This window comes from Hippoglossus stenolepis, chromosome 11 (genome assembly GCF_022539355.2).
Source record: "Hippoglossus stenolepis isolate QCI-W04-F060 chromosome 11, HSTE1.2, whole genome shotgun sequence".
NCBI classification, from domain to species: Eukaryota; Metazoa; Chordata; class Actinopteri; order Pleuronectiformes; family Pleuronectidae; genus Hippoglossus; species Hippoglossus stenolepis.
This window is the reverse complement of record NC_061493.1, coordinates 14,341,722-14,363,720: the sequence shown is the minus strand read 5'-3', so window position 1 is coordinate 14,363,720 and position 21,999 is coordinate 14,341,722. Positions and strand designations below refer to the sequence as shown.

At 42.4% G+C, this 21,999-nt stretch overlaps 1 protein-coding gene across 4 annotated transcripts in view; it reads left to right on the top strand.

Annotated features, from left to right (window-relative positions):
* Positions 1 to 10,691: 10,691 nt before the first annotated feature.
* The window catches only part of LOC118117677 (dipeptidyl aminopeptidase-like protein 6), a 71,095-nt gene continuing 59,787 nt past the window's right edge, over positions 10,692 to 21,999 (top strand). Inside the window, exon 1 of one of the 4 annotated variants that reach the window (XM_035170112.2) lies at positions 10,692 to 10,853. In XM_035170112.2, the coding sequence (XP_035026003.1) occupies positions 10,797 to 10,853 (57 nt within the window). In that variant the 5' untranslated portion in view covers positions 10,692 to 10,796. Of the gene's footprint in view, positions 10,854 to 18,378; positions 18,556 to 21,999 lie in introns of those variants that run through there. The other 3 variants (XM_035170110.2, XM_035170113.2, XM_035170109.2) reach the window with 3 other exon arrangements.

Below are 21,999 nucleotides of genomic sequence, written 5' to 3'. Positions count from 1 at the left end.
AGAGGACAAAGAAAAACTGAGGCTTTTAACATAAGTTATTTTCATATGTTTTACTGATTTCAGTGGAGGAAGTTGAAATATGACTTTGAAGGACAAGCATCCTAAAAGAACTTCCTACATCCATCCAGCCATCTGCTTATGGAGCCTGTCCCAGAACACACTGGGTGAGAGATGGGGTACATGCTGGGCAGGTTGCCAGTCCACCACAGGGCTAACATAGGCCCCAGTAGAGCCAATTAAAGGCTTTGTGTTTCAGTGGTTCACCAAATCTCCACTGAGAGCTCTATAGTCGCTGTATTAAATATTCCTTTTTGCATTTGAATAATCTTTAATTGTCCACAAAGCTTTAGATTCATGCTGTTACTCGATGAAGTGATTTTTTTGGATTATGCATTGTGATAAATGAATTTCAAGTAATAAAATATCACACCCCAACTGATGGTAACAGTGTCACCACATCAACGTCACTGATGCAAGATGGCAGCGTTTGTATCCAGGATATTGTGTCTTCATTTCTGGTTAGTGGGAGGAAGTGGAGACGAGTCGGCCATCTTTATATACAGCCGTGATTGAGTTACATAAAACGAAGCCACAAAGAAATGCAAAGTTTTATGTATATCAGGTCTATCTGCTATTTTTTAAATTAGTACCTACATACATATGTGACAGAAACTGGGAATTATCAAAGAGACTAATTGGGATAATTTGGGTCATTTAAACAACACTACAAAAAAAACAGTCAGAGGTCCAAACACAAAGCTCTTGTGTTTTCATGTATTTTTTAGAGAATTAATTTGACATTCCAGGGGAAGATGCAGTGAAATTACATGAAATGGGTGAAAACTATCCCAAATTCAGGCGCTGGGCCGACTGTGAGGCTGCTGAATAAGTCATGGCATCCAAGTCCATTAGGGAATTGCCAGAATTTGCTTTGGCGCTACCGAGGGATCACTTCAAAGTTTGATGAGGCAGACTGCATGCATCGCAAACCTGACAGGTCTTTTTCATGTAATTTGAACTTAAGTATTTGAGACGGCAAGTAAATGGTGTAATGATTGTTTTCAGTTCTTTATTTCTTGACTTATTTACACCTTGCGTTGACTGACAAAGCTGGAGCTTGATGTACTGGAAGGGCGTTGATAAAAACTGTTTGGTACCTGTGAGTGCGGCTGTGACACACACACAGACAGACAGAGCTATAGACAGAGGAAGAGAAAGGGCTTCTCAGATTCTCCTGCTAACATTCTGCATGTTGTCTGGAAAAAAGAGAGGAAAAAAAAAAAAAAAAGTTTTGCAGATCAGAGGCTCTTTGAGATGTTAAATATAATCTCAGACATAAAACAATAAAGGTTTTCTCTAATCCTCAGACAGACAGTGTGGTTATCAGACCAAAAATAGTGCTGGAGCAGTGCAGACAAAAAAGGGTCTGTGGGTGAGATATGTGCAAAAAAACCCAGGCAGCTGATTCAGATAAAACTTCCTTCCACACAGCACAGTTCTACGTTTGAACAGAAGAACAGGGGTTTTCAAACTTTTTCCACTTGTGACTGCATAAAACTAAAATATGTCTGCTAGAACTCTGCATCACTGTTTTAATCAAAGAGTGATCATCTAAAACAGAAACGCTGTCAACATTTCAACATTCTCATTGATTTATAGGTTATAGGTCCAGGTCCAGATGAGATTGAATCTGGGTCTGGACCTGGATCAGTAGTAATAGTGACCTATCGGTGACATCTGCTCTAGCCCCACCATGATGTTCATATTTGAGTTCTAATTAGTAGATGCAAGATATGGTAAACACGATATCTGCTAAACATCATAATGTTAAAATTGCATGTCCTCCAACCGGAACAACCAAATCCCATCTCCTGAAATAATGCTTCTATGGAGGCAGGGTTACTGGAGGTTTGTCGTCATGGCTACAATAAGAGCTTACGGTTGTGGTTTTTGGAAAGTTTGGGTTAAAGTAAGTAATTGGTTAATGTTTGAGGATATTTTTTCATAAAGGCGGGAAAGAAAATATATACATGAAATATAGGACATTATCCAGTGTGACATACAGTGTGCAAATAAAAATAAATGATCAGCAGCCTATAAATACTGGCGGCATCATACTAGAGTGATTTCAAGACCTCTCCGATTTATCTTGCACCCTCCTCTGTGGTAGTTTGATCATGATGGATTTATTGTAACAGGATAAAAGTGAAAAGCCACAGACCTGGTGGGTTGTCAGTGTGGAGTTGGGCAGTGAGGACCGACCCTTTTTGAAGAGTGAAACAATTACACATTCAGGTTGGGTTTCTTTTCCAGAATCCAAAGAATCATCAATCCTAAACACAAATCACCACCGTCTCAAAGCCAAAGATCCGGCAGCGCAGACTGTGGCTGAATATGCTGAAGTACAGTAGGGTTAAAAAAAAAAAAAAAATTCATGGCGTCTCGCTCCATTCATAGTGATGAATGGTCCCCCCTCTTTTTGTGAAAACAACAAAGCACACGCTAACAAAAGGTTTTGATGATGAGTAAGTGCTTTTGAGCTGGAATATGACCTTTTGTGTGTGCAGAGTGTTTCTGTTGTTGTGAGATGATTGGCCCACTTTTCCCTTTATAATCCAGCTTCATGGAAACACATATATAGCTGCAAAGGTGATGCATGAACGTGCATTTCCACAGAAGAACGTGATGGAGCTACAGTTTCAGTGGTGGTTTCCTTTCTTGCGTGCAGATCTGTGACTGTAGCGGACATCTTGGCCTCTTGGCTGCTGTAATTGAGAGCATTTCAGAGGCATTATAGCCACAGCAAATGCTGCATGGTCCTTCTGTGACAGCCACTCACTCGGGGGTGCGTGCACATAATGTTGTTTGTTTACCTCTTCAGCACAAACCACGATGCCGCGATCCCACACAAATGTATCCGAATCAAATCTCTTGCAGGCTTATCTTGTGCACTGTCTGTCTCCTCTCGTCCTCATGTTGACAAATTCGATAATAAAATATGACAGTTTGCACATAGGCCGTGGTGCTTATTGAATTGTTGGCTCATTTTGAAGATTTATCTGGGACAACATATTCCTCGTGGCGTTGTGTAACAGCAAAGCCCCTAATGGCGTGATTTATCCTTCTAATACAGCCACAACGCTGACTCTGGGGTGGGAATTTCTCAAACCCATGTAAGATTGTCATATTACAAAGTATTTGATGGATATTTACCACACAGGGCACCCATGAAAGCTCTGGCATAAGCCCATAAACTAATTGTACAAATGGTCATACTGCATGCAGTTGAGCATTCCTAATATCCCCTGGTGGCACAGACACACTTTCACATAATGTTTGTTTTTTCCGGCTGTACACTGTTTCTAGCACATGACAAGTGCTTATTTTAATACAGACAGTTACACTTTATCCCAATGGCTCATCTTCTCATCAACTCTGCGACAAACTGCTCAGGAGAAGAGGTTTCACTATATCCAGCCACGGAAAGGGAAAGATGAAAACGGCCATTTTTAAATTCAATTTACAAAAAGTTCCTGCACTTTCTGTATGGAGTATGTATACATCATTTTAATATAAAATATATGTGAATCGAGAAAATATTTACATTGTGGGGTCAGTCGTAATCACTCTGTGGATTTTAGTGGAGTGGTAAACAGGAGCTGTGTGGAACCGTGTGGCTGAAACGCAATACGACAAGAAGTCTACACATCGCTCCTGACCACAACCTGAGATACAGCCACTGCAATCCTGAGACCTCGCCCTGAAAGATGATGCAGGTCATGGCTCTGTGCAACACCTTTCGTGTGTGTGCGTGTGTGTGTGTTTGAGAGTACTAGGGTTAGAGTTACATTGAGAATAAGCATAGTGTAGGAGTTAGTCATTTAAATGTGATGGTTAAGGTCGGAGGTCGGAGGTTAATTATGTCAATGACTAGTAAAATATATCATAATGAATAAAAAAAGTGTAAATTCTAAAAAAAGAGAGAAAGAGTGTGCCAGACTTCTTTTGGGGATGGATCAATGGCGCCCAGGATTACCGTGGCAACCTCACAGTGACAGACTCCAGGAAGTCACTCCTCCCAGTCATCAACCAAGTATTGGTTGTATTTTCCAAAATCCAGAACGATCTGGATTTTGGTGTCTGGCACACTCTTTCTCTCTTGTTTTATTAACATTTTATTGTTTTACTATAATTTACTTTGTAATATTTTACGATGTATGAGTGCATTGGTATCTGAACTTATTAATCCTTTTTTAAACATTTTGTCAATCGCTTGTAAATCACTTGCTGCAATTGATTTGTTTGAAAGGTGCTATATAAGTAAAGTTTTGATTGATTTATTGATTATCCTAAGTTAAGCTGAGATAACATCTAATGGCTTTTGCTTTATAGTGAATAGACGCACATTTCTGTCATCAACATTTCTTTAAGGCAACAAAATAAAGATCACAAATGACTTTATCCTTTTGACAAATATGACTTGTCTCATTTTGTCCGAATAAACTTACATTGCCTCTTAGATGTTGTGGTCTGGGCCTCATTTGTTTCTTAGTGTTGCGTTCTGCTTTGGTTCCTTTTCTTTTTAAATATATATTTTTTCCTTTATTAAAAGTAAACGGTAAACGTGAAATGGGACAAATGCAGCAAAGTGTGGGGTTGGAAATGAGTCTCATCCGTCCATTATTGTTTTGTTTCTGACATTTAAATCTGAATTTGAAGGCTTCTAACTTGAACTTTTGACAGTGGAGCAGATCTTTTGTCTTTCTTGTTGTTCTGCTCCTCTTGGAAAGTCACTCACCTAAATTGGTCCTCACCCAGTCAGGCGCCACATATTCATGTTGGAAGCGTCACATGATGTTCCTGCGAGCAACTGTGTTAAAAGAAATTCTGGCAAAGTGCAAGAGTGAAAATGAATGTCAAAGTCAGGAGAATTGCTACTGCTGTGTGCATTCATTATCACGTCAGCCCAACTCGTGTCAGCCCTTCAGCAGCTCACACGTCATTTTGGCTGGTGCCGCTGCTTCAGCTGGTCGTTCAGGTCATTATCACTACAGGGCTTGGCTTTCTACATGCCACCACTGATAATCCCCAAATCTTACACTTCCAACCCCTGAGTTCCTCAGCTTCATTAGATCAGTGGTGCTCTGAGCGGAACATTATACATCACCCCACAGCTCATGTGGTCAACTTGTTGATCTTCTAATGAGGACAGGGGAAGGATAACTGGGAAGAGAATGGATTTCCAGCAAGAAGACTATGATTTACTCTGTGTATAGATCGCTGTTTCAGAAATGGTAACTGAATAATTAAGTCATATTCCAACACACGGAGCCCATTTGGAAAGCCTAAATGTCTTAAAACTGTGAGAACTTGTAAGCTGTAAAAGATGAAATCCCAAAATATTGTTAGATTGTGTAAAAGATTTAGAACTTTTTTTTGAGCAGATATGTAATGCATTTGCCACTGCACGATTTTAAAAGAACCGTCAGAATGACCTATATCCTTCTGTGCTATAAGTGTTTCTTTTTTTTTGTTTTAAGATGTTTTAAGCATATTTAGCTTCACCACAATGAAGAGCTTGTAGACCACAGGGACAGAAACCAGATCTGAATATGCAGCACAAGATTTGCAGCGCTCCCACGTACCATCTGACTGGAAATGTCTTTTATTGATAACAGGATCTTGGGAACGCTGATACTTTGTAATCATCAGCTGGTTTTCTTGCAAAAAAGATGTAATTCAGTCCAGATAATCATTGAGCTGACATGACGGCACAGGGAGCTAAGAAGGCACAGGGATTACCGCCGCCAAGTGAGTTATGTTTTCACCCCGGTCCGTTTGTCTGTTGGTGTGTTTGTTTACTGAATGGATTACCATAAAACTTGGTGGAAGGATGCAGTATGTGTCAGGAAAGAACCCTATACATTTTGGTGCTGATCCAGGAATTCTTTGCAAAATAGACAGTTTTTGAATATTTTCCTGGTTTCCAATGGAATAAAATAGAGATCTTAACATTTGGGGTAGCTTGATTGAATTTGAGGGGACTGTTAAAGGGTCTTTGGCGGAGGTATGCACTCTAGTTATAAATTAAGTCTTCCTAGGGACATTGTCACCACAGTTTTGCTGCAATTTGGAGACAGAATCATAAAACTACCAAATGGGACACGATTATGTTTTTTGAAAATTGATCATCCAAATTAATTCACCACGAGTTCAGAATACAACAGTAACTTTGGTGAATGTGCTCTGAGAGTCGTCTCTTGTGATAAAACATCACAAAGCTGCTCCATAAACACAGACGGAGGGAGACAAAAAAACGGAGGAGCAACATGTGGCATGATTGTTATGCAGATTTCCTTCATTCAGCCGTCCCCACTCCATTTCATCTGCTGGATTTCCAATTCGCCTGGGTTCAGGGTGTAACTCAGTTCCGAGTCTAAAACCACTCCACTTGAACATTTCCTCCGCGGCATAACAACTGTAATTGGTCTCATGTGGCTTCGGAGTCCCTTGCCCATTCTTCCATTATCACCACCACAGAGCTGGCTGCTGTCCACGGTGGTGATCTGTAAATGATGACTCTGTGATGGAGGGTGCCTCCATGCTGCTCAGCCCTCTGTCGCAACCACACTTTTTTTTTATACTTTCTCCCATTTCATGCATGACGTTTTTTTTCTGCAATACAAAACCGTGTTATAATAGCATCATGGGATGTCATCCCTTACCTTTTTTAAACAAATTAAGTGAAATAGTTTGGTGGTGGCATGGTTTCCACATTTGAATAAAACTAAACTGTGAAATTTGATTGGCGTTTGGAGGTAACCATTAACATTACGACTGCTCCAAGAACGGAACAATATCCGTCTGTTTCTTGGTTGTTTCCCCTTTATTATCTGCCTGAGAGGGGAGGAGACATGAGTGTGTTCATTGTTGCCTTGTTCATATTTCGCCAACACAGGCCAATTGGGAATTGTCATACGTAAACTGTGTCTTTGGGCATTATATACCACTGTTCAATTATTAATGGTCCAACACCAGTGCAATGCGACAAAAAATAACTGCAAGAAAGAAAGTTGGGGGATAAAAGCACAGACTTGTTCTCTTGACACTTCCTCAACAGAAAGCAATGTCATGCTCTTTACCGGCCACTTATGCTGTAATCAGTCATGCACCTCAGCTCTGATCTGTGACGGCAACATCCAGCAAGTCTGGGGGAAAAAAATGAAGATTCACATAATTCTCCCTCGCTAGATATCAATAATTTTTTTCTCGTTAATGTTAAAAAACTGTCCTTTGTTCCTTCTAATTAGCTGCAGCTGAAGTCTGAGAGAAATTCCCCAGTCCTGGATCATTAGTATTTGCAGAATGCTCCACCTCTTAGCTCCCTGTGGTTTCACTAAATTCACACTTTACTCTCTGTAATGGACTCTTTTGCATCCCACTTCCTCATTAGGCCTATGGAAAAATTTTAACCGCTCAGGGGCTGCAGGGTGACATATTTCCTTTTGATCACCCCCCCCAACCGCTTAAAGGTTCTAAGCACATGGCTCGCCTTGGAAGTTTCGGGCCCTGAAACAGAAGCGGAGTACAAAAAAAAGACACGGTGTTACGCTGTTGTTCAGCTCGTAAGTGGGTCACAGAAACCAACAATTCATAAAGCCACTTGTGCAGAGTCTAAGGGCTCTGTTTGAACAATTTCAGTGCTTGGTCTCAAGTGCACGGAGCAAGTGCATTTAGGACAGATTCAAATCCAAATCAAGCTTCTCTGCAGAGGAAACGCTGTTTAAATTAGGGGTGGATCCAGAGGTGGGGCCAGGGGGGCACCGGCCCCAGCTGAAATCTGATTGGCCCCAGAAGTGCCCCTGTCATGTGACTAGTCTTACAAATTAATACAATTTTTTATTTTTAAGCTTATAAGTACACAATGTGCTTGAACAAGGAACACTTTTCAAAATATAGATGGATAGATTTAATGTCGGTGACTTTGCCCAAAGCTTTAGAGCTAACAGTAAACAAGGAATGACTTCAGTGTGCGCCGTACTGAATCAGGAGTTGTTCATGGATGTTGGACATATAATTGGCCCCTCTGTGTAAATTGTGGCCCCCTTACGGCCCCCAATTTAGAAAAAATCCCAGATCCGCCACTGGTTTAAATCTCTATCCGTATTGCCGTGATCACTCAAACAAATAGCCTATTTCAGTTTTCATGATCAGCCCCCTCTTGTGTTTCCTGTATTCAGTACCACAATGTTATGTTTGTTACTGTGTGCCTCTGTTTGAGTTCCCAGTGCTGTGCCTGCTCACCTCTGTTCTTTGGACTTTTGGACCATTATCGGTGGATTTTGTTTTTCTGCCTGCTCCTTTGGATGTGTTTGCTTGTTTGGACTGCTCTGCTTGTTTGACTCTTGCCTGCCTCAACCCTCCGTAAGCCTCGTCCCTTGTTGTTTTATTAAAACACTAAAAAGTGAATAAGTTCTGGCTGGATTTCTACTTTTGGGTCCTTCCCTTGTGTCAGTTTGTTTTTGGTTGCTATGCTGTGTGTAACAAGCAGAGTATGTGTGTGTTGTGCCAATGCCTCTGGGCATGTATTACTATTTTGATAATGCACAGAGAATAGTGAAATATTGTGCCATGACTTTGGATTAGAGCTGTGTCTCAAATCAGATAGTAAGTGCACTCACATTTAGTACGGTGCGTACACAGCATACTAACTGGCATCGTGTGAATTCCGTCAGCATTGTGTCATCCCAAATAAAACCTAGAGATGATTTTCGCAACATGTGACCACAAATGTCTCCCACCACTACATCTGCTGGCTTCTTTGCTCACTTGACTTCAAAATGAAAGTTAGATGAAAGTTGGAAAGATGGCGACTGATGAGGTTCAGAAGGTTTAACACTGAACTTTTTGATCGTTTCAATACACCATCCAGATACCCACAGTGTACTGCATGTTGCCATTCTTGCCAGTGTGAGTATGAAAGTACATAAATTGCGACACGGCGCAGGTTTTTGTTTCAGCTACCTGAGGATAGCAAAACACCAACAGTGTGCCTCATCACACCTCATTTTAAGACCAAATATCCCATCGTTGCTCAGATTGGAAAAGGGAGTATTTGCTAATCTAACAATTTGGATGCTGGTCAGAAAAATGACAACGGTTTTGGTCTAAAAAGACATCATCAGTCAACATAGTGCCCTAAACCTCTCAAGATGATCAGCATCCATACATTCTGGTCTCAAATGGTTACTTTGGACCTTGCGCCCCACAAAAGTGCTCTTAACATGTCACAACCTCATCCTGGAGATGATCTGACAGACTAGATGTGGCGTGAACATTACAAAAAGGTGGCAATTAGACTCCCATTCAGCTAAGTGGATTCAGACTGCACAGTTAAATGTGGATATACTTTTGTGGCCCCTCACTCCTCGGAATAGAAGCATTTAAACAATTTGCTGATAAAAGCGGCTGCTTCTCTTCTCCTCTTCTCCCTTTCTTTGTAAATGCAAAGCAACTGGCCGCAGATCAGCTCATTGTGAGCAGCACAGCTGCACAAAACAACAGAGGAAACTTCAGATGCTGAGTTTAAATCGCAGTGACTGGTGGTACGCCCAATATTAATAAAATTAGAATAAACAAGCGTTCAATACGTCACATCAGACTGACATAGACACTCATGGGTGTTGCTCCATCATGGCAGCCACATTCATAGAACCACTTCCTCTTTAGCAATTAATCTAGAAAGTTTTACACTCTTACAGTTTCAGAAAGAAAGTTGCAACCAGCATTACCACAGTTCAAGAAAATAACCCTTTCCAAACAGGCACGTCTAGAACAGACAATTCACTAGTGTGTGGGTATATATATATGTGAACCTTTGTCTCACTGCTGCTGCAGGCAGAAAGCTGCAGCCCATATACAGTATATCTTTTGAGAGAGTCTCACCTATGGCAGTTTGATGTAGCATCGGCAACTCTTTGAAATTGCTTTACTTCAGAACCTTACTACAGGACTTTACTACAGAACGTTACTACAGCAGGACTTTACTACAGGAGGACTTCAGCACCTCACTACAGCACATCACTACAGGACTTTACTACAGCACATCACTACAGGACTTTACTACAGCACATCACTACAGGACTTTACTACAGCATGTCACTACAGGACTTTACTACAGCATGTCACTACAGGACTTTACTACAGCATGTCACTACAGGACTTTACTACAGGAGGACTTCAGCACCTCACTACAGCATGTCACTACAGGACTTTTTTCTACTGGACTGTTCATTACATTACATTACATGTCATTTATCTGATGCTTTTATCCAAAGCCACTTACAATTAGTGCATTCAACATCTACGAGGGGCAATTTATTGGGGGGGTTCAGCATCTTGCCCAAGGAGCTGCTGACCTTCTGGTTGGAGGGTAACTGCTCTAACCCCTCATCCACAGCCGCCCGTCGTTTTCACTACAGGACTTTTCGCTACAGGACGTCACTACAGGTGGATGAAGTTTCATCTTGTTTCTGGGTGGAAGAGATGGAGCTCCCGGCGCGTGGAGGGTTCAGATATTCGAGCGCGCCAAGCCCCGTGCGTACATGCGCGTGTGTTAGGGAGGGAGAGAGGGAGAGAGAGAGGGAGAGAGGGAGAGGGAGAGGGAGAGAGAGAGAGAGAGAGAGGGAGAGGAGAGAGAGAGAGAGAGAGAGAGAGGGAGAGCTGAAAGTTGAGTATTCCGGCGGCTCCAGGTGAACATTGTTCGGCTGCTGCAGACTGTCGCTGTGTGTGGGACCATGAACTCATCAGCAGGTGCAGGGAACTACCGCAGGGGATCCGCCAAGGCAGAGAAGGTAATTCATATTTCTAAACCTGCTATTTCCCACACCCTGTTCACGTTCAGCCGCTGTTCCTCGTTTTCCCAGCTTTAAATCAACAAGGTGGCACTGCGTTGCCCGGACTACTTTTCCATGCGCACTGATGCGCGGTGAGACGGTTTTATTTCCATTTCTCTGTGGAAAACGATCCGTCATGCTGCGTGTTGTTGAGATGTCGAGTCGCTTCTGTCCTCTGGGTCTTCTGTCTTCGCATTAACATTATCCACTTTTTTTGTTTTTTTACATCAGATTGAGAGTTTGTCAAAGTGTCCGTGCCTCATGTTGCACGACAATTTCCAAGTGCCATCACAACAACATAATTGGCACATTCATTTCCCAGTGTTGTTGGATTTGTATGTGAATGAGTTTTCACCCTCTGTTGGCAAAGACGCTCAATTGCAGAAAGTGTCATCAAATCATTTGTAAGTACACGGCCTGAAGGGAGTGAGACGTGTTGACAGGATAAAGAGCCTGCTGATCATTTTTTATTCATCGCTGACTTAAGCTCTGTAGCCCACATCTGCCAGATTCTGGGCTTGGTTTTGCTTCTTCTTTTTGATGTGCTCTCAAGGAAAATATCTCAAAGCAGCAAACACACACACAGAGACAGGGCAAGAAAAAAAACATCTTTTCTGATACATACTTGTCTGTTCATCCCAGCAACAGCATCCCCATAATTCCATTTCCAAGCAGCACTCACACGGAAGTAAACTTGAATTACCCAGGGGAATGTATTGATTGTGTTTTTCAATAAGGGACAAAAATACGTGGAGGCATGACTCATGTTTCATTTCATGTGTTTGCTTCGAAAAGGAGCTGCACAAATTTGGAATTGTGACAAATCTGACTGCCTCTGGGGGGGGGCACGTCATCCCCAAGAATAATGGTTTCAGATCTGTGTCAAACCTGTAGTAACACGTTTTCATTCATTCAACCTGTTTATTTTCTGTCCACGTTTTCAATTTCCCTAAGATGTTTGTTATAAGCAACAGGCGACACAAAACAAACACATGTATGTAAACCAAAAGGCTGACACACTAGCTCATTACACTTCCCCTTTATACGCAGTTCTTTTGTTTGTGAGTATTTCACACTAATTTTACAATTGTCACTAATACAACATTCCACTCACTTGAGTCCCATTGAGTTTTAATTGTACCAAAATTCTGCATACTCTGTTTTATATAATGATGTGTAATTGTGTGCCTTTAGAATGTGTGTTTGTTTTTGTGGCCATTCTCCTCTGTCAGTGGCACCACAGATTACATTTATACTCTTTGACTTGACTTGATATCTGCTGCGTTCACATCAGCATCACGCTGGTGTGAGTTTGCCCTCTGCTGGAGGCACAAAGTCACACACTCACTCGAGATCAGCCCCCCCCTGCCACAAGCTTTTCCACTTGGTCGTTGTCTCTGCAGATTTCTCTCTTCTCTCATCACTTTTGTGTGTGTGTGTGTGTGTGTGTGTGTGTGTGTGTGTGTGTGTGTGTGTGTGTGTGACATTTCTGACCATACCAGATACTGGACTGCTGGATATTAGAAACAGCTGATGGGAGTGTCTGAGGACAAATTCTGACTCTCTAAGGACTCCCACACACAGCCTATTAAATTCTACCATAATCTCTGGTCAATTTGCATATGAAACCAATGAATATCTGAGCTGCCTATAGTCTTCCATGAGACGAGAGCAAATATCAAAACACAAAAAAGAGGAAACTCAGACATGTCTTCACTTAAACTCATTACATCCTATTTGGATGTGATGATCCTGCCCTGAGAATGAGAGAGAGAGAGAGACGAATGACACACACCTTTTCTACTCTGTTTTTTTCTTGGTGTAATTGCAGCAATTACCAGTATTAGGATATGTTTTGCACTTTGAAGAAGTCCCAGGCAGGAGTAAACCTGCTGCTTTTCACAGACAAGTGTCAAAAGTCTCTGGTCTCTGCTGCGTTTCAAGCTTTTTAATCCCTTTTGATCTTTTATTTTTCTTTTATTACATATCACTTGTAATTAAACCTTTTTCAATAAGGATATCAGAAGTTTTAATTTAAAGGTTTAAAAGTTTTTGTAATTTATCGAAGAAAGACGATGTAGCTGTGGTCGGGGAATGGACAAAGCAGAATATAATAATATATTGATTTAATTTAATGATTAATGTCTGTTCCTTGGTCGAGGTTAAAGGGTGATCGTGTGTTTGTTGTATAGCCGACCCAAACATTTGAAACGCTCGCTGTTTACAATTAAGCGCTCCTCTGTTGACATATTTATAACTAGACTGAAGACTTTTGTTCTCCAAGTCTTTTGAGTAACCTTAATTTTTTTTATAGCATTTTTTTAAATGTAATGTTTATTGTATTTTATGCTAGTTTCATTTTATTATTTTATTATTTTCTTGTATTTTGCGTTGTTTCCTCTATTGTTATACAAAACTTTGATTAACTGCAGTTGTTTTTTAATGTGCTATATCAATGAACTTGACTATCACAAAGCTTGTGTTGAACATGCAAATCACAGCACATTAGCACTTTTGTTTATAAACCACATGGCATTAATCTTTGTGCAGTGTTTGTCACTGGCTTGTAAGCTGCCTCTGCAGCGGCTGCAGTGCTGAAGTGTTTGTGATGTTGTCTGTGGAGATGTCCATGACTGCTTTCATAATGAAAAGCCTCCCACAAGGACACACATCCAAAACGCTCTGTGGAAACTAGGCTGTCACTTGAACCTGTGTATCGGCGGATTCTTGCACCTTGTAGTATTTTAAGAACACAAAACACATTGTTGTAAGGCCAACAACATGTCACTCGCAATTTTCACACAGAATTCAAAGTGAATCTCGGAGACAAATGCATTTAAATCAATTACTCAGAATCATTTAATCATATTGAACCGTGGCCCTGATGGAATCATTGGCATTCATTTGTACTTCAGATGCCACAGAGCTGAAATTACACTTCATATTTTGCGTTACGGTGTCTTGTCTGATCTGTGGTGCCGGCTGCCTCTGGTGCTCCCTGATGCCTGACGTTTTCGAGGCCACACTCTTCCTCCAAAGTCTACACTTCCATCATTCCCCATTTACTGAGAGGGAGTCAGCTGACAGCGCTCTCTCTTTTCAACATGGTAATGTTTCAGAAGCGTCCAAGGTGCAGTGCAGGTTAGAACATCCTAGCACAGCAGATGATTTTTGAGAGGCTTATCTGCATTGTCATGTCGCATGTTGTTCCTCATGTGTATTTGGTTTGTTGGCAGAGAACATGAACACAACCTCAAATCTGTTTGATCAGGTTGGTTTTGAGCGAACTTTTATCAGAGCTGTTTGAAAGTCTGTGTCAAAGATTTGCTGGCACCTTGAGCTGAATTTTAAGGTTCCCCGGAGTGGGAATCATACAGGCAAACTTTCCCTGGAACAATTTGTATGCAGCAGGAATATGTACAGATGAAATGCCTTTCAAAAACATTCTGTATTCATCGAGTGAGCCCTCTGTATTTCTGCATTGAACCATTGCGCTTTGAATTGCCTGCTTAAAATGTTTGTATTGCTGCCCACAGCCACTATTAGCTTTTACAAAATGACTTTCATTATCTGCACATACACACTCACGCTACGTGCAAGTTTGGATGCTATCTGTTTACTTCATCCAATGACCGTATTGAGAGTGATAATGCAGTGGCAGACAATAGCATATTGTTTGACGAAATGAAATTCGGAGATGGAGAAACAACCAGGGACGCCCGGCATCCAGGGACAACACCATTCAACAGCAGTCATTTGTCACCGCTAACTGCTGTGCTGCGGTTTGGCTCTCCGGGGAGGGTTTGTTGTAAATGAGAGCCATGTTTATGAAAGCTGCACAGGTTTCTGCGGCTCCTCAGCCACCATTGAGCACCTAAAGCTTCCTCATCCTGGACCCAATCGTGCTCTTGCATTGGTCCCGGGGGTGCAGGGTTCATCTGTACCTGTCTCCTGTAACAGATGACCTGATGGAGCTCTGTCCGCTGCAAACTGGCGTGCATAGCGCTGATAAAGACGCTCCGTCGGCCCGATATGCACGTATTCCTGGACTCATTCCTATTCTGACAAACAGCGTTGTGTTCTCTATTCATATGCTTGCACCACTGCCCTTCCCTGAGCTCAAAGAAGAGCTGGTCTGAGGAGCATACCAAATACCGTCGTATGCATCTATGGGATCCACAGGGAGGCTTGCTGCTGGAGGATTCTGTGGGCCTTTGAGTCACTTAGCCAGGGATAGGTAGTGTGGTCTGGCTCAAGGTCGGGATCAGAGCGGGGATAAGGACATAAAGGTTTCATCATGGGACACAAAGTTGTGAATACATGCCCGTGTAGCACAGAAGCAGCTACACACTAATGCACGTCTGCACAGTAGTCACACAACCAAAAAATCACAAGAGTACATGAAATACATAAACACACATAATGAACATGCAGTGATTATTGAAACAAGATATTTAAAAGAGATTAAAAAGAGCACAAAGAGTCCGTTAATCCTTTGTTGAAATGTGTGTGTGCAATATCACCAAGGCCTACAGCTTGTTTAAGAGTCCAACAGCTGAGGGGACAAATGATCTCAAATATCTGTTGGATTCGGCCTTCCCGGGGTAAGTGTGCCTCCTTCCTGATGGCAGAAGTCGAGATTGAGCATGAAGAGGGTGTTGAGGCTCTGCTATGATGACCTTTGCCCGCTGAGTGACCCTAACTTGGTCAACATGGCAGAGATCATTCAAGTTAGTGCCAATAATCTGTAAAATCTTATCTATAAAATGTTTAACAGTGTTACTCAGGCTGCTTTTCTCGACCATGCTAAGGTTGCCAAACCAACAGATCATTGCAAAAGTTAAATTCGACTCAATATATGATGAATAAAACTGTGCAATTATTTCCACTGCACATTGTCACATTTGAACCCGAATTTCAAACCTCGGTTCTTCAAGGTTTCATCTTTGTTCGTCTTTGTAGCAGCGCTGCTCTCTGTAGAAAAAGCAATAGGAACACGCTATTAAGGATGATTTGCTCCTTGCAATTCACATTGAGTTGTTTGAAATTTACGAGCATTATTTATTGATCAGTTTATGATTGATCAATTTAATTTAGCAGATACAGACCCCATTTAGGCAGGACACTCTTAGATAGGCCAAACCCAAACTGATGCTTTCATTATCCCCACAGTATTGAATAATAAATCCAGCTTTCTCTGTGGACTTAGACATCCATGTGCTGTAGGCCTTTACCGCTATGTCTGAGTTAAAAAGAGCAAAATGTACCCTGTCATTTCTGATACGAGCTAAAACGTCTCCTTCAATTTGTCCGTGCTCTGTCACAGACTTTATTACAGGTTTGGTTTTGACAGCGGCTCACGTTCTGCCAAACCAGCGGGTGACAGGTGACAAATAGAGGAAATTAGCAAATGAGTGTAAATGTTGCAGAACAGGAAAGTAAAGAAACTCATGCTGTGCATTGCTAATCTGCTGTCGGCACGATGAAGCACCGCATCACCTCTGTGCTCCGCGGCAATAACTGCTCTGACCTTTTACACTAATTGCAATTACATTGACTTACTGCGAGCCACAATGTCCATAATCAAAGGAGTGTATGTCATGGCTGTAAATGTGACAAAAATGAACGCGGAAGATGACCAATCAGGGACCTGTTTAACGGACCCCTGGGAAATGTCATGGCACAAAATCAGCTTGTTAACAGCGGCGGCTATAACCCCAAGCAGCATGTCTCGCAATAGCTCAAAAGACTTTATTATTCCTGGGTACCGTCACCGGCGCAATTACTCTGTCGGATGAAACCTTATCTCCTGTGGTGCATGCAAATATGAGCTCTACTTTCATCCTTTATCCTCGCATGTATTTTACATGTTGAACACAAAAGAGCCTGACATGTGCAGCTGTTCTTTTCTCTTCTTGTGTTGCTCAATTGGATCATTTTTTTTTTTTTACCACCTCATGTTTTGTGATTATATTACCCAGCTTTAACAAAGTGTTGTTATCAGCGCGGTTTCGTCGCCCGATGTGCAAATCTAACATGTGAAATATGAGCTGGAGCCCGGTGCCAAACTGCTGCAGCTGCAAGGAGGTGGTGAAGACTCTTGCTTCAAATGGGTTCATAAGTCACGGCTGAAAAAGAAATTCAGCTGACTTTAAATATAAGTATTTATGAAGTGCTGTGAAACCTCAAACCAGATCCTACCACGGGGTATAAAACACACCGCTGTCCATGAAATAAGGGGTATAGGCATCTCAACTTTATTCACTTTCCCCATGAATAATTGGCAAGGTCATATTGAAATAGTGCACATTTTTCCTCATGAATGTTAAATTAAATCCCAGCTTCCAGAGCTGTGAAGTGTAAAACTTGAGGCACTGTTCTGCAATATGATATGATACCATTTGTCTTCCTCACTCACACCTTGCGCACGATCTTGATTTCACACACACGAAAGCAAAGTTCAGAACGGCAGCTTCTACACCAGCCGTGATTCAGCCCCCAGGTCCATATCTGACTGTGGGAATCTTTGTGCACCATTTTTAATGATGGAGATTTGAATGCTTGCTGTCCGTGTTGGTCTTCTTAAGTTGTGGTGCTTCATTTATCATGTTCACTCGAGCAGATTAGATTAAGCGAGGAGGAATGTCACATCTATAAGTTTTCTAAAAGCCATTTCATTTCCCCTTTTCCCGTGACTCTGTGTTGTGCTTTGGTTTAACAAACCGGTTACTCAGTTGTAGCCTTGGGATTCAATACACACGGCACAAACTCCATAAATATAGCAGCAGTGTTTGCCTGTGCCAGGCTTCTGTCCCATTAGCCTGGCTTGACGTGCGCGTGTGTGTGTGTGAGTGTGAGGATGGTGGCGGTTGTATTTTATGATGTGGAGGACAGGCAGAATAAATATTACTTGTGCTTAATCACAACCGAGCTGCAAAGCCGACTTGAGCTGATCAATTTCTCTGTAAGATGTGGGGAAAACAGACATCTTCTTACACACACACACTCGAAGGGTGGGAAGAAATGCCTAACCGGCAGTATTGGTGCTGATATGCTGAGGAGCAATTTGTTTGTTTGCATTCTTGAACTCCTGTTGAAGAGTTTTAAGAGTGTGTGTGTGTGTGTGTGTGTGTGTGTGTGTGTGTGTGTGTGTGTGTGTGTGTGTGTGTGTGTGTGTGTGTGTGTGTGTGTGTGTGTGTGTGTGTGTGTGTTAGAGAGGGAGTATGTGAGCGAGGAAGCGAGCCAGGAAGGGAGGTGGTGCGGACAGGAGAGATAAGTAGTGTTTGGAGCAGCCCGAGTGGAGGAGAGGAACCCCCCCCCCTGTCCCTCTCTTCCATCCCACCCTGTCTCCCCCCTGTGGAGGCAATGCCAGTATCTGTGTGATTGATTCACCCTGCGAGGAGGGGAGAGGGAGGGAGGCTCCTGGAGCCCTGGGTCATCCTCTCCCTCAGCCGTAGGGGGTGGAGAGGGAGGAAGAGGAGGAGAAACAGGGCTGGGGGGAGAACTTCTTCAGACACCTCCAGTCGCCCCAACTTCACACGCACAAAAGTGTGAGAGCACGGTCGAAGGGGGGAGAGAAAAGACAAGGGGCGATTTTTCAACTATGTCTGTCCTCATAGCCACCCAGCTGAAGATAGACACCAGCACGTCTTCCAGAAGGGTAAGGGGGCCCCCTGTTTAGCATGCGTGGCACACTGTGGTGTGGGTGGGTATGTGTGTGTGTGTCTGTGTTTATGGGTGAGTCTCCTGCTCCTGACAGAAAAGGCTGCAGGCTGTGTCTGATAGCAGCTGGACAGGCAGGAAGGGAGCGGCGGGTCCCGATGTCCCCTCCGAGGATCTTGATGGACAAACGCTTTTCCGTTTAATTTCCTCTCTTAAGTGCTGACTTCCGATGCATGGATGGTAACATATGCTGCGGAGAATGCTCAGTGGCTCATTGTAATTCTTTGTAGTGTGCGGTCTAATGACTTGGCCGTTTCGGGGGGGAAAAGTTGGAAGTGCGTGTGCATTCTTGCGTGCAGATATTAGAGGGTTCTTTTGAAATTATTGGTTTATTTTGTAGTTGACTCTTATGTAAAGATTCATTATGTGGCTCTGAGGTCAGCTCATTGCTCTGGTTTGACTAAACGCTGACTTTACGCTGATTGCACGCTCACCAGCAAAGGGAGAGTGTTGACTAACAGAAGTTGAGGAGAACTTTTTCTTGTTCTCGAGCAATTAAAGTGATGCAAAATGTATCCACAGGGTAATTATTGGAGATATGTGTTTGGGTAAAAGAATGACTGAATCCATTTAAAAAACACGAGGTATGCAAACTATTTGACATTTCTGAAGGACTGGGAGGGTCGATGCTGCATTTGACTTCACATGTATGCGTGGGAATAATTTATTCAGAGCAGTAAGGAATATCAAATGCCAAAAGGGTGGAATAGTTCATATTCAGGCAGCAGAAAAAGCTACTTACAATAATAAAAGAGCGGGAGAGGCAGAGTTGGTTTAGAATACTGTGATAAACTCCCTCCCACTTACTGCAACCACCTTTACAGCCGTCATTTCTCCACACACACTTTCCATTTCCACACATTCGACAGTAAAGTTTTTGGTGACATGCTCCCCTGTTCGGTATCTCCCCTCCTTCCTTCCCTCCTTCTCCTCATCATCTGCTGCAGCCGCAATTGTATTCTGCAGCCACAGTCTTTTCTACCACATCAGCCTGCATTAAACTCCATTTCCTCAGTGACTTATCCGCTGCCATTTCAATTTCGGCTCACTACATAACTTGCCTTCATCCGTAATGTAGTAGAAGATTCGGCCCTTATTCTCTAAAATGGGGGGATTTTATTTATACAAAAATAATGCGCAGAATGGTTCATCTACATGAGACATGGTGTGTTTATGCGTCTTGTATTAGCATATTATCATTTCAATATGACCTGAACTGAATGCGTCTGCCTTGGTGATTTGTGCATCGGGCCACAATTGTAATAAAGCTGCACACAGAAATTGAATTCACCTCTGTTGCATGGCTTCAAAAGGAGCCAAGTGTTGTAATGTAGTGGAGGTGTAAGTCCACGATAAGGAAGGTATTCCTCTGCAGACTCCCATTGACTCTGGGCCACAGTGAAGAATAATTACATTTTGATAAACACTGTCAGAAGAACATATTTCCTCTCTGCGAGCAGCAAGTGGTTTATCTAGATGTGTTCAACATACCACGGTGATCTCCTGATGGAGAGGAGTCGTGTAATACACACACTCACACAACCTGTCTGTCTGTCTGTTTACACAGTCACATTATGGGGACTTGTCTTCCTTATTGGCACAAAGATCAAGTCCCCATAATGTAAAACATTAAATATTTATGTTTCAAGTTATGGTTAGGCTATTAGATTCTGGTCAGGTTATGGTTTGGTTTGGTTATGTTTAGGGAAGTAGCAACTGTGATTGTAATGTTTACTGAAGTCATGGAGACTCTTTCTCAGTCACTTTTTGGGTTACATGCAAGGAGCCTATTTTTTTTTCTATGATTTTTAAGCACATTTCTTCGCACAGTGGGAGATGTCACATTGCCAGACAGTGTGAGTCACACCGAATGTGAAAGTATGTGTATCATTATTGTGCTTTCAGATTTGATGGAGTTACGACAGAGAAGAAGTAAGAGTCTGACACAAAGCGTGGGGAGTCAGACGCTAGTGCTTTGAACCAACGCCTCCATGAGGTGTGTGTCACAGCCGCTGCCGCTGGTAATTGAACTGGTATGTGGGACAAATCCAACTAAAACAGCCAACTTCCTTCTGTGCGTCGCTTGCACCTCATGCAGTATCTTTGCCTCACAACTCTCCCTCCATGTCCCCAATTCAACCCCTTCAACCTCTGTCCCCTGGGGAGCAGAACTTCACAGTTAGAAACCCTCTGATCTACATTGAGTAATTGTGTTATTCCTGCTGAAAGACCAGATCTCATATTTGGACAAATTTAATGTAAACAGCTAATTTTAAGAGGATTTACGACGATTTTTATTCAATATGAGAGGAAACTACTTACAGCCCAGTAATGAACCGTCTTGAGCTCTGAGATAAAATACACGTGTCCAGTCGGCAGCAAAGCCGGGCGCGTAATCCGACACAGGCAGCGGGATGATAAAGAAACTTGTTGCCGTGGTCGGCTTGGCACAGCATCAGGGGAAATCATTAGTGCCGGGCTAATACCAAATAGAAAATGGTGCGAAAATGGGATTATGGTGGTCTGTAACTAAACCCTTTCAGTTACATGCATGTAGAGAGGTGCAGTCATCGCAGTCAGCAGTTATTCTGCTGAGTGATGTTTGGAGGAGATCTCTGGTCTCCCACTACACACTGATTGATCTGTTTGCTCCTCCATCCAATTAATGTGTGTGTCATTTGGTTGCGGTGTGTGTAGCGTGTTAATGGAAACAAATTGGCCTGTGGTGGCGTTTCTGACATTGCCAATGCATTATTTTCGGCATTTGCACTAGATTTGAGTTCATGAATCATGCACAGGTATGAATGTAGTGTGACACTGAACTGCACCTCAAGCTATTCACCCCACTTAACCCTGTTTTACATATTTTTAATCCACAAAAAAAAAAAAAAAAGTTGCCTAACCTTTCTACACAGTGATGGGATCTTATCTGCAGGCATCCTCAGAGCGGCTCACATGATCACTGGCATTTTGGCATTTTTTCGTTTCAGCAACGGCGAGGGAAATGTTAATGGCGTCCCACTGGCCTTTATATAATGAAAAAACATCTGTGCATTGTTAGGTTGTAACTCTTCCGGTAACTTATGTGTGCGAACCTCTCAAAAGTAAACTCACCCGAGGGCATCACGTCATTCAGATTAAAATGCATATGTCCAGTATTACACCTGAGGTAAGTTTTAGCTTGTATTTGCTCCAGCTCTGACATTAGCCACCCGCAGAGTTATAATGTATGCTCCAACTACCATCATCAGTATAGCTGTTATTACAGCCTTCAATTTCTTACCACCTATAATGCTGAGCTTGGCTGCTGCGGCGTTTGAGAGAGGAGTAGCTCCACTCGCCTGGTGTATCTGTTAGGAGGCGATATGGGGAGTCAAGCTGA